This window comes from Haemorhous mexicanus, chromosome 11 (genome assembly GCF_027477595.1).
Source record: "Haemorhous mexicanus isolate bHaeMex1 chromosome 11, bHaeMex1.pri, whole genome shotgun sequence".
Taxonomy (NCBI): domain Eukaryota; kingdom Metazoa; phylum Chordata; class Aves; order Passeriformes; family Fringillidae; genus Haemorhous; species Haemorhous mexicanus.
Window position 1 is genome coordinate 24,239,073 of NC_082351.1, and position 15,629 is coordinate 24,254,701.

At 35.3% G+C, this 15,629-nt stretch overlaps 1 protein-coding gene across 9 annotated transcripts in view; it reads right to left on the reverse strand.

Moving 5' to 3' along the window:
• The window catches only part of NR2C2 (nuclear receptor subfamily 2 group C member 2), a 39,069-nt gene that overhangs the window by 8,357 nt on the left and 15,083 nt on the right, over nt 1-15,629 (reverse strand). For 6 of the 9 annotated variants that reach the window (XM_059856915.1, XM_059856910.1, XM_059856912.1 and 3 more), the window contains 9 exons: nt 14,751-14,930; nt 12,838-12,985; nt 11,095-11,188; nt 10,548-10,681; nt 7,760-7,937; nt 7,373-7,494; nt 6,710-6,849; nt 3,729-3,866; nt 2,121-2,226 (listed from right to left, as the gene is read on the reverse strand). In XM_059856915.1, the coding sequence (XP_059712898.1) occupies nt 2,121-2,226; nt 3,729-3,866; nt 6,710-6,849; nt 7,373-7,494; nt 7,760-7,937; nt 10,548-10,681; nt 11,095-11,188; nt 12,838-12,985; nt 14,751-14,930 (1,240 nt within the window). Of the gene's footprint in view, nt 1-2,120; nt 2,747-3,728; nt 3,867-6,709; nt 6,850-7,372; nt 7,495-7,759; nt 7,938-10,547; nt 10,682-11,094; nt 11,189-12,837; nt 12,986-14,750; nt 14,931-15,629 lie in introns of those variants that run through there. The other 3 variants (XM_059856917.1, XM_059856916.1, XM_059856918.1) reach the window with 3 other exon arrangements.

Consider the following 15,629-nt stretch of genomic DNA (forward strand, 5'->3'; position numbering starts at 1 on the left):
AGTTTAAGGTACTCTATGGCTAAAGAGCTGGATCTGCCTTTATTATTACCATAATTCATGAATAGGCGTAAAGAGGCAATTAAAGCTAATTTGGCTACACCACAAAAAAAATGGTTGTTATTTTATCCTGCAAGCAAAATGAAGGCTAAGTAGCTTTGTAGTTTTCCAATGAAAGGGACATGTTAATGTCCTTGATTCAGGAGTATTCTTTGTAGATAGAACATGTACGTACAAACACACAACTTTCTTGGCCTGCTTTGGAAATTCCCAGCTCTGGACAAACAATGCTGAGACTAATAATATTCATGTTGATTAGTGTGAACATTTGCACCATTTTAAGAGTACAATGCTTAATTAAAATTTCAGCCATAAACAGCATAGTCCTCAGTTGCCTAGCAACTTCATGCCAAATGTGATAGCAGGAAGGGGGTTAGATGTATATACACAGAAAAAAAGAGAATCGGCTTCTAATGAAAGAAGGAATTTGGGGGAATGTACTGTTAAGCATAAATATTCCCAAATTGCCCTGGTGTTTTATTTACCAAGATGTTAACAGATAACCAATACAATGAAGTGACTGTATTGAAACGCTAGACATCCCATTAATATGAAATTTAGGACAGTGATGAAAGCATTTTGCTGCCATTCATATGGCAGATGTGCATCACAAATGCTAAACCAAATAAATTTTCTGAACCAGAACCATGTAAAAGCAAACCTCATGTAGCACTGACCACGGGTGCTCTGGAAAACGCTTGAATATTTATGGAGATAATATCTAAGGTCCATTCTGCTAATATAGCCTATCTTGTAATCTTCAGAGCAAAAATATTCAAACTATGCTGTTGTTTTTATGAAAATTGTAGCACTTGTCCCCTATCTCAATTTCTACCACCACTCAGTTGCTCAGAAATAAACAGATTTGTTCTCTAAACTTGTCTGTAGTAGAGCATGGAGATAGAGACTATTAGTTAAAATACGAGACACTGCAGACACTATTAGTTAAAATATGAGACACTGCTTGGGGAATGTAACTCTGATTTTCTTCCCTGAGACACTATTATGAGAAATAAGTATATGGAACAAATTTTATATTAAGTTTTATGGTAGATATTCAGCTCTCACTAATCAAACCAGGCGGCCTCAATTGTACATGGAAGAATGTGGGATTTGAGGATATTTCTGAGGCAGAGAATCCTATTTTCATTGCACCACAGTGTTAATTCTGCAAGATCAGTGCAGAAAATAGCGATGGGAGAAGCTCTCTTTTTCAGACAGGTTTTTTTCTTCTTTTTAGTTACTCCACACTCAGACAGTGCTTAAGTGTATGGGATTTCTTCTTTACATGAGGATGCCTTTCGCAGTAAAAAAGAATGTGTTCTAGTATATCTAACAGACAGAGGTGAGAAGTTCCCTGATAGTGCAGAGAATCATTGTTGATTAATTTTGAGTTTTGATGGAGATCATTAGAAAATACAGTAATTGTTTCTAGCACATAGCAAACAGAATAGTTGAGAAGTGAAAAAACAGGCTAGATAATTTCAGAGAAGTCCTTGGAAATTTAAAAAAAAAAAACAAAGCCAAACCCAGAGGAGAAAATAAGTAGCATGTGGGAACTTCTTATAAACAGAAGTTTGAGAAATGGTTATTGTTCCTTGTTATATGTATCGTTGTTTTTCCAAGGGCTATAACTGACAGTTTTAACATTTTTCTGCATATGCAACTTAAAAAACATTTCAAGGATGATAGTTGTCAAAGAGACTTTAAAATAACTTGAAAAAATAAGCAGTGTGAATTAGTCAGTTGAAGCAGTTATCCCCCAAACTTCTAAAAAATAAGTCTGTTTACTTTTCTAAACATGACTATGAGAGTCTCAAAAAAACCCCTCAAAACCCAAGAAAGTACTAATAAATTTAATTTACATGGAGGAAGCTAGACAGCTATTCTTGTTTCTACCTATCTTTAAACAAACCTGCTTTAATGAATTAGGTTTCAGTTCTTTCTCACCAACAGTCAAATAAAACCCCAAACCCCAGATATCAAAAACATCAATGACATTATTTTGTACTTCTGTTAGCTACAGCCCACAACATTACTTTGGGTACTTTAGAAATAAATACCTATAAGTATCTTCTGGATAGGTTTTTTGTACATAGTCCTGCAATTCCATCTGTGCCTTCTCCTGGAATTTTTCTATTTGGGTTGAACTGGTCAGACCAGGGTGATCTAAAGAAACAAAACATTTCTGTATGTCGATTGTTTCCCTATACATTGTGAAATAAATGTATTTATAAGACTCTCACATTTAATTTCAATGAAATATTTCTCTGGTATTGTGATGTTTAACATGCTAGCTGTATAAAGGTAAACATTTACTTCCTGGCTTCAGAATTAGCTTGTTTGCTTTTCTCTCTAGAGCTGTGTGTATCCATAAGAAAGTGGACAAAGATTAAGCCTGTATGTGTGTACCAGGCAATGACACAGAATTTCTTTTAAACTTTTCCTGTTTAAATGTAAACATGTTCGACTCTGTGATTTGTTCTAACTAGGCTGGCTAAGAAGTATCTAGGGTTATTTTCTGGATAGATCAATGTCTTAATCTTCTCAAGTCTGTCTCATGTTTTAATTCCAGCTGGCTCAGCTCCTCAGACAGCCATGTGCTCAGAGCAAAAAAAAGCAAACCCACAAAATATCACCTCTCTTAGTATGCCGAAATATCTTCATTCATGTGTCCAAACCGCTTCTCCTTGAAATAGGAAAGAGCTACCTTGAGTTTGGATAGTTTCTTGCTTTTCCAACTCAAATAAAAGCTCTAATAAACCTAACTCTAATGGGACAATCTCCCCCAAAAAATTCAAAAGAACATTTCAGGACACCAGTATCTTCTAATTAAGTTTTATTACAAAGAGAAAAATAGTTACCAATGCAAAAAAACCCCAAGCAAACACACCAATAGCAATATATCCTTTTTCTTTGTATTCTATTAAATACAAAATGGTAAATACCTTTGAATTAAAATAAATAATATGCATTTCTGAGCAAAACCTTCCCTTTTACTCAGCCTGTCAGGAGTTTTAGATTAACCTTTGTGTGTTCTTGAACCATTTCCATCTTTGCTGAAAAGACTGACACTTCCAGTTTCTTTATCATTCCAGAAAATCTCAATTGTCTTGAGTAAATTTTCATTTTTCAGAAACTCTGCTTTAGCTATCTGCTGTCACTTTTTAGTAACAAATGGAAGACAGCCTATTTACATTCAGTTTTTGAGAATTTGTGGAAGTTTTATATACAATAGGTATTTCTGCTCATATCTCAGCTATTCCTCTTATAAGTATATTAAAAATACTAAAATAAAAGCAAATTTCTTTTTGTCACTTGGAAAATGCATTTCTTCTCATCCCCCTCACCATTTATCTCACTAATATTGCTAGCACATGTTCCAGATAATTTATTACTCATAGATTCTCAGATGAGAGTAACTTGAGAATGTAATATTCTTGGATGGATATACAGGAAACACCTGATAGACTGGAACTGTAAATAACATGGATATGTTGCTCTGAAGTTATTTTAAGACACAGATTATGATAATCATTATGAAACAATAATTTTATCTGCAACTTAACAGATGAGTTTCATCTCAAGACATTAGTCTCATTTAAAAAATGCTAAAGAATTTACATATTAAGGGTTATTATTTAAAAAGATATGGTTACTAAATTCCTTACCAGGGCTAAAAAGGACTATAGCTTTAAGGTATGCATATTCATATCCATCAATATCAAGCTTGGCCATGCTGTTACAGAACTCCTGAAGTTTCCAGATGTGTTCCATGACTTGCTTTATTCTGTCGCCAGAAAGTTTATCTACAAAAAGATATTGCTTACTATTTCATCTGAGCTCAAGCATTTCTAATATATTAACAAATAAAGTTTGATAAGTCAAGTCAAGTGATATTTGCAAGTCTTTTGCTGTCTTAGAACCACTTAACATTAAGGATGGCCTGAATTATTATGAAAGCAAAGTTAATTTATAAAGTCTGAGTCAGATCCAGAGCTAGCAAACAATGTTAAGAACATTCTAGCAACAGAATGTTATCCTGTTGCCAGCACAGCATAATCTGCCACACCAAACTTTTTCCAGTGATGTACTGTTCTCAGCAGAGATTCTGAAATGATGCTGCATTATTCTACAAATGGCTAGAGTGATTCTGGGAATGAACAGAAGCACAAGGCAAATGCACGCAACCCTAATTTTAAATTCAAACATTATTGAATTAGCCTTTCCAAATGTGAATGCAACAGTAATGACAGTGCTGCTTTCTCCTCTATCTGTACTTTTAGCAGTGAACATTTCATTAGCTATAGTAAATAGTCTATTTCCCATCTGATAGGATAAATTCATTGAAATACACATACACAGATTCTTCCATCATTTGAAAGATCACATTCCTTATACTGGGTTCATAATCTATCTTAAAATTTAAATTTAAAAAATGTATTTTATTTATAGATCTCTTACGAGAGAATGGTATTAGCTGCTAACCTATGAAGGGAGAGATTTCTATTTTGGTAAATAGAAGTCTTTATACTGGAATGCGTATCTATCTACAAAATAGTCAAGGAATAAAAACATTAGGGAATACATTAAGACAATTTTTTAAATTTATAATTACTATTATCAAACTTCAGAAGTCAGTTTACAAGGGATAAAACCTTTTCTTGAAAAACACATTAGAATAATTTTATTCCAGTCATAATCTCCAATGCTAGTATTTAATATAATTTTAATTTGAATATTTTTTTTTTCTCTATACAGCGAATAGTGCATAGGATTGCTTAGACTCCATGTGGCTTAAACAGAATCCTTGGCATAGTTTATTACAATTTGATCTATTTTCTGAAACTGCAATAAGAAGATTAAATGAATAGAAGAACCATTTTTTTCACAGTCTTGAAATAAGAATGAAAGCATAATCTACATTTCTTAAATCATTAATTGTGATACAAATTTTTAGTTACTCAAGACAGATGAAGACAGACATAATGTAATATTTTTATTTCTATGTTAAGCGGGAAAATATAGTCCAGAAAAACTCAGGAAAAACAAACTAGAATTCCAGAGTTTCTAAGTAGCTTAATCACTAATAAATAAAGTTCTGAAATTTCTTTGTTTTGAATTTTGAAGGTATAATACACAATATAACACGATAACTTTGCAGAATAGATAAATAACACTAATGATCCTCTTTTATTGGCTGCTCTCAGCTAACATAGCATGAGTGCAAGTACAGGTTCTAGAAAAAAAATATTTTTTTACAATATTGATGCATAAGAACTGAAGTGGAACCAGCTGTAACAGCCCTGCCACTTACTCCTCTCCACTGCTTGGAACAAAGGTGGAATAGACAGCTCTGTGTATTCTGAAACAGATATAAAACCTAACTTTGCATAGAACATCCAATATGCAGGTTTCCCTACTGATCTTTTCAACTTTTTCCTCTCTGTGCAGGAAAGGAGCAGCACTCTGTTGTATTTTGGGACTGTCCAGGCTCTCTTAAATGAGAAAACAAACCAAAACAAACAAAAACCAACCAACAAAAAAAACCCCCAAAACCAAACCAGGAAAAAACTCTATATTCATTGTGAAAGCAATTAAAGCATACTATCCATTAAAGAATCAAATTTCAGTGTAATTTACTTTATCATGACGAAACTAATAAAGTAGATTAAAACTTGATTGTAGAACTATAAAATATACAAAGAAGATAGCTGGAAAAATATTTAATATCCTTCAGCTGCAGAAAAATAGATCTGCTTTACTCTCCTCAGTAAAAAACTATTTTCTAATTTTTTGTGTGCAAAATAATGACACCATAAAAAAATATTTTTAAATGGTACCAAATACTATTCTATAACTGCTTTTAATGGACATGTAAATTTAAAGTAGTTCTCATGTATTATGCTGTCTTTGCAGAGTTTAAAACTGCTAGCATTGTTTTCTTCCTCCTTTTAAAAGTGAATATTATTTTCATGCTAATCCATCCTATTGATTGGAAGTGTCTTTAAAGAATGAAAAAAAAGCAAATATAACAGATTTTCATCCACTCTAGATATAATCATCATTATCAACAGACCAACGTTGAATCAAAAAATAAAATTACATACATCTTGTTAAGAATGTCAGAAATTAGGTTGCTTAAAGCTTCAAGGGCACTTCAAAATACATTAATTATTATTACATTACAGTAGTACCCAAAACCATTATACATGCAAGAATATGCTTGTTGTGATAACTGGCAAATGCTGTGTTTTTACACCGCAAAGAGGAGAAGGAAAGTTCCTAAAGGAAAAAGTCTGGTGTGGTTTGGAAGAGGATATCATTATTCTAAGAGGAAAAAACATACATCTGGATGGGAAGAAAACCCTCTGAGCACATCCAAGGAGTATTTTACGATGTACTGTCTTTCTCTGTAATATCGGTCAGGCATAGAAGACCCAATTGCCTCTATGGACAATTCTATCCCACAAATATCTATGTGAGGATAGTGCAACAAAATTGTAAATCACCAGGGGAAAGATAATTATGCAAGAGAAAGCTTCACCTTCTCCTGGTTCCTGGTGAACAGTTCTGCCCCTGATGGGGAAACACCTTGTGAGCAACGTTATCCAAACGTCCCTGTATATTGTTAGCAGCACTGGTAACATACCTTCTTGTATGCTGTTCTGGAGGTGGTTGACAATCGCTCCCAGGATAGTGGACAGACTCATCACCTGTGCACACTGTGCCAGCCCTAAGGTAAACAGTTCGTTCCAGCAGGCACGCACAAGGCTTGTATTACAGTCCTGCCTATAAACAGCAGAAAATCAAACAACACGAGGTAGTTTGCATATCACCTTGGTATTGCCCTATGTATAATTATGTTATGTATAACAATTCATAATAAGGATTAAGCTACTGCAAAACTTTTTAGTAACAGGCTTATATTAGCACATTACAAGTATTTCAAGAAGCAAAAAGAAATTATAGACTATGGGAAACCATTCTGGGTTATCTGTGAAATGGTGCTCATCGATTCTTTAGTAAGGTATCAAAAGCAAGCATTTAATTTCTACAAATTAATGCTTGCTTTTGATTTGGCTTTAGTTTCTGTAACCACAGTAACATCAGATATTGTAGCTACCCTCCCTTCTGCCATCTTCTATTTTATTCTTCAAAACAGGGAATATTGCATAGTCTTCGCACATTTTAAAATATTAATTAAAAATTAAATAATATTGTAACTAAAAAGTTCAAAATATCTGGGAAGCATTCAGATCAGTACTTAAATTCATTCAAAAGCAAACCATTCAAACGGAGTATGTCCATTTACCCAAGAGCTTGAAATGCAGGTATGGACCTAGCCCAGTGCATAGAGAGGAAAAGGAGTCGGGATGCTGACTCACAGATGTAGTGTACATTAAGGTACTCTGGCATCGGACTGGGCATTGTCAGCTGCAAAAAATAAAAGTACAGTACAACACATATAGTTCAGACATAAACTAGTTTTTATCATCGGTGAAATAACCAGCAAAACCATTCAAACTACTCTCATAGTCCATCACAATCAACAGCATGACAAGAAGTTGTCAAATTGTACTAAATAATTCATTACTACTGTCAAGAAATGTAAATTGGGAATATGAGACAAGAAATTATGTAGGAGCTCATACATCTTAAGCATTAGTTTGTTTAGTAAGACATTTAAAGAAGCAACCACCTTAAATGTGACATGTGTATCTGTAAGTAGGGGTCCTTCCACTTCAATAATTGGTGTTGACTGATCTCTACTGATTACATGAATATTCCCTCCTCCTGTAGGATCCATCCCATCTGCCAAGTTATGAGCTGTTGTACCATCTGTGGTATTAAGTGCTTTAGCCAAAGTATCAAATGCCCTAAAAAATAAAAAATAAGTAAACAATGAAAGAGTGCTTCCTTAGATCTTAAAAAATTCATAGTGCTCAAATTAAATGCTATAAAATATTTCCACTTAGAGGCAACACACACAAGAGCTCTTTAGGATGACACAAGGTCAGACGTTTCATTACAGTTTGGTCCCTCTGTGCCCTTTGGGCATTAATAAAAAAAAAAAAGGTGCCCACATATTGCTGCTAAAAGATCTCCCCTATAAGGGAAGGATTTCATACTGTAAATCCTGCTCTGATAGTTTTATCCTGGCATTCGTACTAGTAAAGGGGCCTTGAGCTGTGCTGATTGTGGCTGGGATAGAGTTAATTTTCTTCACTGTAGCTAACATGGGGCTATATTTTGGATTTGTACTGAAAACAATGTTGATAATATAGAGATGTTTTTGATATGCACAACAGTGCTTGCACAGTGTAAAGGCCTTTTCTGCTTCTTGCCCTCTCTTCAGTGAGGAAGCTAGGCATGCATAAGAAGTTTGGAGGTGACATATCCAGGACAGCTGACCCCAACTGATACAAGGATTATTCCATACTTTGTGATGTCACACTTATATATAGAAGGGAGGAGAAAGAGGAAGTGAGGGGATCTTTGAAGTGATAGCATTTGTCTTTGGAAGTAACTGTTACACATGCTGGAGCCCTGCTGACCTGGAGGTTGCTGAACACCTGACTGCCCATGGAAGGTAGTGAATGAATTTCTTTACTTTGCTTGTGTGTGTGTCTGTTGCTTCACCTATTAAGCTGTCTTTATCTCAAGTTTTCTCACTTTTGCCTTTCTGATTCTATTGCCAGTCCCACTGGACTGAGGGAGTAGCTGTGTGAGGCTTAGTTGTCCGCTGGGCATAAACCTCAACAGTCCTCTTGCACTTGGCATTCACTATTCCCCCTTCTCACAGGTTCAGTGAGGATTACAGACCAGATGTATTCTGTAAAACAAAGTTCCTGTCCTTGTCCCCATTCCTGATCTCCAGCTTTTTGGGACAGTGGAGAACAGTGTGGTTTTCTTCTAGACAATATACCTGAATTTCCTTTCCCTTAATATGAAATATGGGCAGGAACTCCTGATCTCCCAGTATACATAGAGCCTTAAAAGCCTTATGACAGTAACACAAGAGAGACTGGTCCCTAGCCTTCTTTATACTCAAGCTGCTGCTGGATCATTACCCAAATAGATCACTGTAAATTCTCTTTGGATTAACAGTGCTTAAATGTAAAAACGAATTTTGTGTTCCAATTTCATATCAGTGGACATTATTATGGTATAGTGCTTTTTTGCCATTTTTTTTGTCAAGATTTTTTTTGGGAGAGGTATTTTTATAAATTTTTTTTCTGCTTTAAAGATGGAGTAAGAAGTTGACATAAGCTGACATTGCAGTGTCAATTTTAAAATATTAATTCACTTCACTTGAGGAGTTCAAATGAAAGACTTAGCAGCCTTAATTAATAGAAATAAAGGAGCATTTTTTCCTCTCTGGGTACAGTATCTTGTTTTTCTCATGTGTGGAACTATCCATTATACTTCCTTTAAACCCAGCCAGCCCAGATGGACATTAATGAATGTCCTTCTCGCTCTTGCGCTTTCTCTCTCTCCCCCCAGAGAGGTGTTTTCCAGTCAGTGTAGTGGGCAGACTGGTCTGGTATTTGTTTACTGTCAGGGGCTTTTCTGTGTAAATCATTTTTCTTATACCTTTTGTTATTAACATTGTGGCTATTACTGTTTCATTTTGCTGTTACTGTTTGTTTGCTAGTCTCATTGCCATTTCCAGTAAATTGTTCCTCTTTCAACCTGTGATCTCTGCCTTTTGTGCCTCTGACTGGAGATGGAGGGGGAGGAAGTAGCAGCATAGTTTAAATGTGAACATCAAATTGCAGAATACCGTTCTTAAACCACGACAGTTAAGCTCCTCTTAAAAATCTTCTTTCTGAGAAACAGTGTGACAGTTTTGAGTCCAAATATTTTGTCTTATTAACCTATACTGCTAAATTCAACCAATCTCCTTCCCCATACAAAAAACACAACCAAAAACATCCAACAAAAAAAAAGAATCCCAGCCTTGCAAATCTCAAGTTGTGCTGGAAATTTTAATATTCCATGCTCCTTTTTCATATATTTTTCATTAAGAAAAGAAAGACTTCAAACTCTTTCTAAATCTACATTACCAGGAAATTTTATGGCAGCACAAACTCAAAAATAAATCTGCTGTAATACAGACTCTTAAAGAGCACAAGCATTGCACAGGAGAAGCTTACATAAAACACACCCGTGAAATAAAATGGCACTGAAATATTGCTATTCTTAGAGTCTTTCAAGGTCACAAACTAGTCATTGATTATTTTTCTGAGAACCAAATCTGGTCTAGCTTTAGAACACTACATTTGTAACACAGGACACAGTTCTTCACAAGAGAGCAAGAGCCAAAACTGATTTCTAAAGAGCTGGTATTTTGTTTCAAAGTAGGGGCAATCTCGCAATCTATACTGTGACTGGTGTAACAATGGCAAATTTCTTTAATGAATAACTGCAAGGATACACCACATAGAACACAAATTACTAAATAAGGTGTAAATATAAATGCATACCGTGTAATCTCACTTGCAGATTGCTCTTCTTGCTGAACTTCAGAAGTATCTCCATTATTTAGTGACTCACTGAGATTAGCAAGAGATGTTACAACATTTGCTAGTGTTCCTAAGGCACCCTGGCTTGTTTCAGCCTAAAAAGGAAACACTGTACTAGTAAATCAAAATTACAGTTAATATATCATATATAATTTCCCCCTCATTTTCAGTCTTTTTGATCCTTTTCCCCTATGCACCTTTTCCTTCTTCCTGAATGCCAGGAAGAACAATGGTTCTCAATTACCTTTAAATCCTATTCTAATTATCAATCCTAGTCCCAGATGAGACATCATATTGAGAACTATCTGTGGCTGACCTTTTGCAGAAATACGCTTCCCAAAAGAAACCACAATCCTATTGATCAATTTATATATCCATTCATACAGTTCTTCACACTTATGACAACCTTATCTTCTCAAGAGCAACAACTATTTGAGACTCTGTGCAATAGATAAAGTAATCTGAACAAATTAATAGGTATCTCAGAACTGAAGTGAGCCAGTAATACCTTGGAATCAGCAGCTAGGAGGACTGTACCATCATCCCTGACCAAAGGCTGCTGAATATTCACGAGCATTCCTGGATCAAGAAGACTGGCTGACCTGTTCAAAAGCGTAAGGCATCTGATGATCAACAGCATTTTTCATTAATCAGAAGAATGTGTAACAACTTATGAGAGCATAAAAAGAATTACCAGTTTTTAAATAAATAATTTAGTGAAGCTTACAGTTTATTCAACAGGACTTAAATCTTTCTGAAACAGTTCCAGACTGAAAGATCTTATAATTTCCAGTGGAAAAACAACAACAACAACTTCCCAAATGCATATCTTCTTATTTGCTTTTTGTTCTGGTTTGGTCTGCTTTACAGAAAGTGTTGTCGCCTCATGCTCTCAGAAGTCACCTAGTAGCTGTAGTTTTATATTAGAATTTGGAGGAAGGCATAACTCTGTATTACAAGCAAGACACTGGCCAGCACTAAGTAAAAGTCATAAAAATATTTTTACATTCCAAAATATACTCAGAAACAGTCACGTAATCAAAGCCTGCATAAAAATCTCTGCTGCCTTTACTTCTGCTGCTTTTTGTCCAAATATCCTTCCCTCTCCTGTATCTAATTTAGGGAGACAGTGGAAAGTCTTTGCAGTCAGCAAGAAGTTTACGTGCTACTTATGTGATGCTCCAAGTGTCCATAACACAATACCAACGCACACAACACAGGTGCAAGGCTGCAGGGCATTACAGTACAAGGGGTCTGACACTAACAGCTATCATTGTAAACAAGAACAGGCAGCAAATTATCGTGCATTATGCAAATCTGAATCCTACATAAATAACAGAGTGATTCTTATGACTATAGTAGCATTTATAGATCTGTAACGGGTCTGTAGCTCAAGGAAATTTTCAAGAAGCAAATGTCTCTGTGAGTACTTCTTTCAAACAAGAACACTGAAAAACAATTCTCCAAGAAACCTGCAGCTCAGACTTCCTAACTGCAGTGTCATTTGTTCAACAAGGAATATGTATATGAAAAATTAAATATACACACTTCCCCCCATATGAAAACTGAATAAAAATATCCAATTTTTTACATAGTTTTCAACCATTCATAAACTACAGTTTTAAAAATGTCATATTTAACCTAGACTTTTTTTTATTCTATTCAGAAAAAAAAAAGAAAGAAATCTTGCCTTTGATTGTAATGATGTGCATTTTCACACCCATTGCCTAAGGAGACACCTGAGAGTGCAGGAACTGCTGCAGCAGCAGGGTACAGGAACCACCTTGGAGTATCTTCCATATAGTAAAAGGAGTTGCTGTTTTGCTGTTGTTGAAACCAGTCTCTTGGGATGTGAATCAGCAGTCACTGAGTCTCCCTAACTAGTGTCTTTAGGAGAAGGAAGCCTGAGTCTGCCATTTGCAGATCTGATTTCAGAGAAGTGCTAACTCAAATGTATCACAGCATTAGCCTACATGCTTTCTGCTTGAATATCATTCAATTTCTCTGCATTGCTCTGACCTGGCTGGACTAGAGCCAGCTCTGAACTGAAAAACACATACCTGTATGCAGACATAAAAACTTTTATGAGAAGCAGAACCTACATTGGTCTTGGTAATGGAAACAGATGATGTGCGCATTAAAGTTCTTTTCTGTTCCCTCTAAGAGCAGAGGGGAGAAAGAATATAGGTGTGACTGCAAAGTAATATGCACAAATAATGTGAAAGAAGATTCGTGGAACTGAGGTACTCACCGTGTCCCATCTTTATCTGCCACAAATGTTGGAGTCGCTATTAGAGGGCTTCGAAGATCTTTCCTTATATAGATTTTTTCAGTAGAAGCTGCACAGTTGGTTGGTTTTTCACGTTGCACATCAAAAGGCTTTCTTTCACTTTGAACCGCTACATAAAGATAGAAACATACAGATTTGAAAGGAAATATTTCAAACGAAAAATATAAAAAGTAAGTAAAATTCCTGCAGTTATGATAGTGTACCAGCTCAGTTAAAAACTGGAAATTTAATACCAAGAGTGAAGAAACACAGGCTCCAATGTTACTATATCTGTGAGTATGTGTATTTTTACATATACTTTTAACTAAGAAAGTCACACATTGATCTTTTGCTTCAAGTTTTGCTGATCTAGAATAAAGTAGTGATTTTTTTTGGCATTTGATAAGATGGAAGATTCTAAAGATTGTGTTTTCAATTTGTATTTTTTTTCACAGGCACAGCTATATCTAAATGTTAGGCAGATTCCTATCCTGGATGACACAAAACAATGCAAACCCAGAAGGAACCCTGAAAAAGTCAAGAGAGGCAAGTTACCTGAGAGATGCAGGTTAATTCCTTGAGAGGATACTCTCTGCATGACATACACTTCACTCACAGCCATTAATTCCTCCCAGTTATGGAAGAGTGTTCCAAAACTAACCCCTTTATAATCTACATTTATGCTTGAGAATTGAAACAAACTGAGTTCAGTCACTGAAGTGCTGAACAACTGTAGCAAATTTTTTTATGGGGGAAAAAAAAAGGCAAGAAGCAGTTACTTTGTAACTTTTAAAGAAAGTGAAAAGTGCATCTTTATAACATTAAAATACTATTATTAAACATATTACAGAAAGTTATCCTTACAAACAGCAAGAGTTACTTAGTTCCTGGTTTTATTTTTACTATTGCTGTTACTATTAGCAAAATTTAGGGGCTTCCAAGTTGGCATATCAAATTTATTGGCTTGGTGAATACATATAAATTAATCAGAGGCCTGACCCAAAGCCAGTGAAGTCAATAAACACATACCCTAATCATATTGGTATAAGAAAAATTTACTTTCTAGAACGGCAGCAGTTTTTCTTGTACAAATATCTCATCGTATATTCAGCACATTGTGCATGAAACAGCAGAATCATCACAACAGGTCTGGAGTTTCATAGTGCAAATACAACAATTATGTTCCTATTTACAGCTTAAAGTTCTGCCTCCCTTGTGAACACGGTGACTGGAACTAACCCTGCTTAGATCACATCACAAAACAACCTTGTAATTGTTTCACATAGTGCTAAATTGAAGAACAGGTGATATAAACTGAAAACAAAAATATATTGAAACAAGTGTTTGGCTGCTAGCACTGGAAATGTATGGAGTACTACATACAAACATGAAAGCATATTTTAAAACATATGACAGTTTGTACAATGCCTCATAAAGCACTGCTCACAAATTATCAAATTAACATGAAAATTTAAAAAGAGGAAAAAAACCCCACTAAACCCCAGTGATTATTTTCTATCACTGGCTGAAAAAGCCACAAAAATAAACTGGAAGGAAAGCAGATTCTCAAAACAGAGTATTAGACTCAGATTCATGTGAATCCTTGTCAAAATATTTTCTATTATAAACATACACTGTATTTGGCACATGCATTGTAAGTGAGGCTGTAACTGGGCTCCTCAAAGACAACAATACTTGGAGACGTGGTTCAGAACAAACCACTGTTGCACCTCCAACATAAAATGGTGATGAAAGAAAGGTGCACTGGATGCTGCCAAAGCATTCTGTTTCCTTCAAGCAACATATAACAAAACAGAGAGAACACACTAACAAGTGGTAGTCCACATAATTGTTATTTGGTAGGCACAATATCACATTGAGTACTTAACACTCACATTCCATTTTCATGCCCATCTCTAGACATTTCTTAAGCCTACAAAACTGGCATCGATTCCGATGGTGTTTATTGATGATACAGTCCTGGTTGCTACGACAACTGTAGGTCAAATTCTTCCTTACACTCCTTTTAAAGAAACCTTTGCATCCCTCACAACTGACAGCACCATAGTGTCGACCTAGGAAACATATGTATTATCAGTTGGAAATTACTTATACTTTAGCATAGAAATATTCATTTTAACCAAGTAAAACACTGTAAGTCACCCTTTAAATTTGTTTTGGATTTGGGCCAGCATTTTGGACCATGAAAGCATTACTACAGTCTCACAAGATATTTCTGGTTCACCTAAAGTTAGGGGTTTTGGTGAGAGAGTGGAGAGAAGAGTGGAAGGCTCAGGCTATTTCTGAATGTGCAGTTGATGAAGGTGTAGTTCCCACTCTGTGTAAGTACAGATACAATTCTATCTGCTGTTACAGACTATAGGATACATTTAGAGAATATTTCAGCTAAGAGCTCAAGTAATTTCAGAAAACAAGTAATTTTACACCAAAATTTAGAATGCAATCTTAATTTAAATTTTCTGTCCATATTAATTCTGGTATTGTATTAGTTTCATAAACACCTAAAGAAGTAAAAGAAAGTGAGAAAAAGAGATAGAAGGGTGTCTTCTCTCTAGGATGAAAGCACAGAACCCCCCCTTGACTAATATAAAAATTGTATCTTAAGATTCGTTGTTACTGCATGGATCTGAAGCACTGAGGATTCACATAATCTCTGCTTGCCTTGTTTTGTGATAGAAGAACAAAATCTACCAGGAAGTGTTAAGTTTGTTAGAGAGCACTAAGAAGCATTTTCCTGGAGTAGTTAGACATTT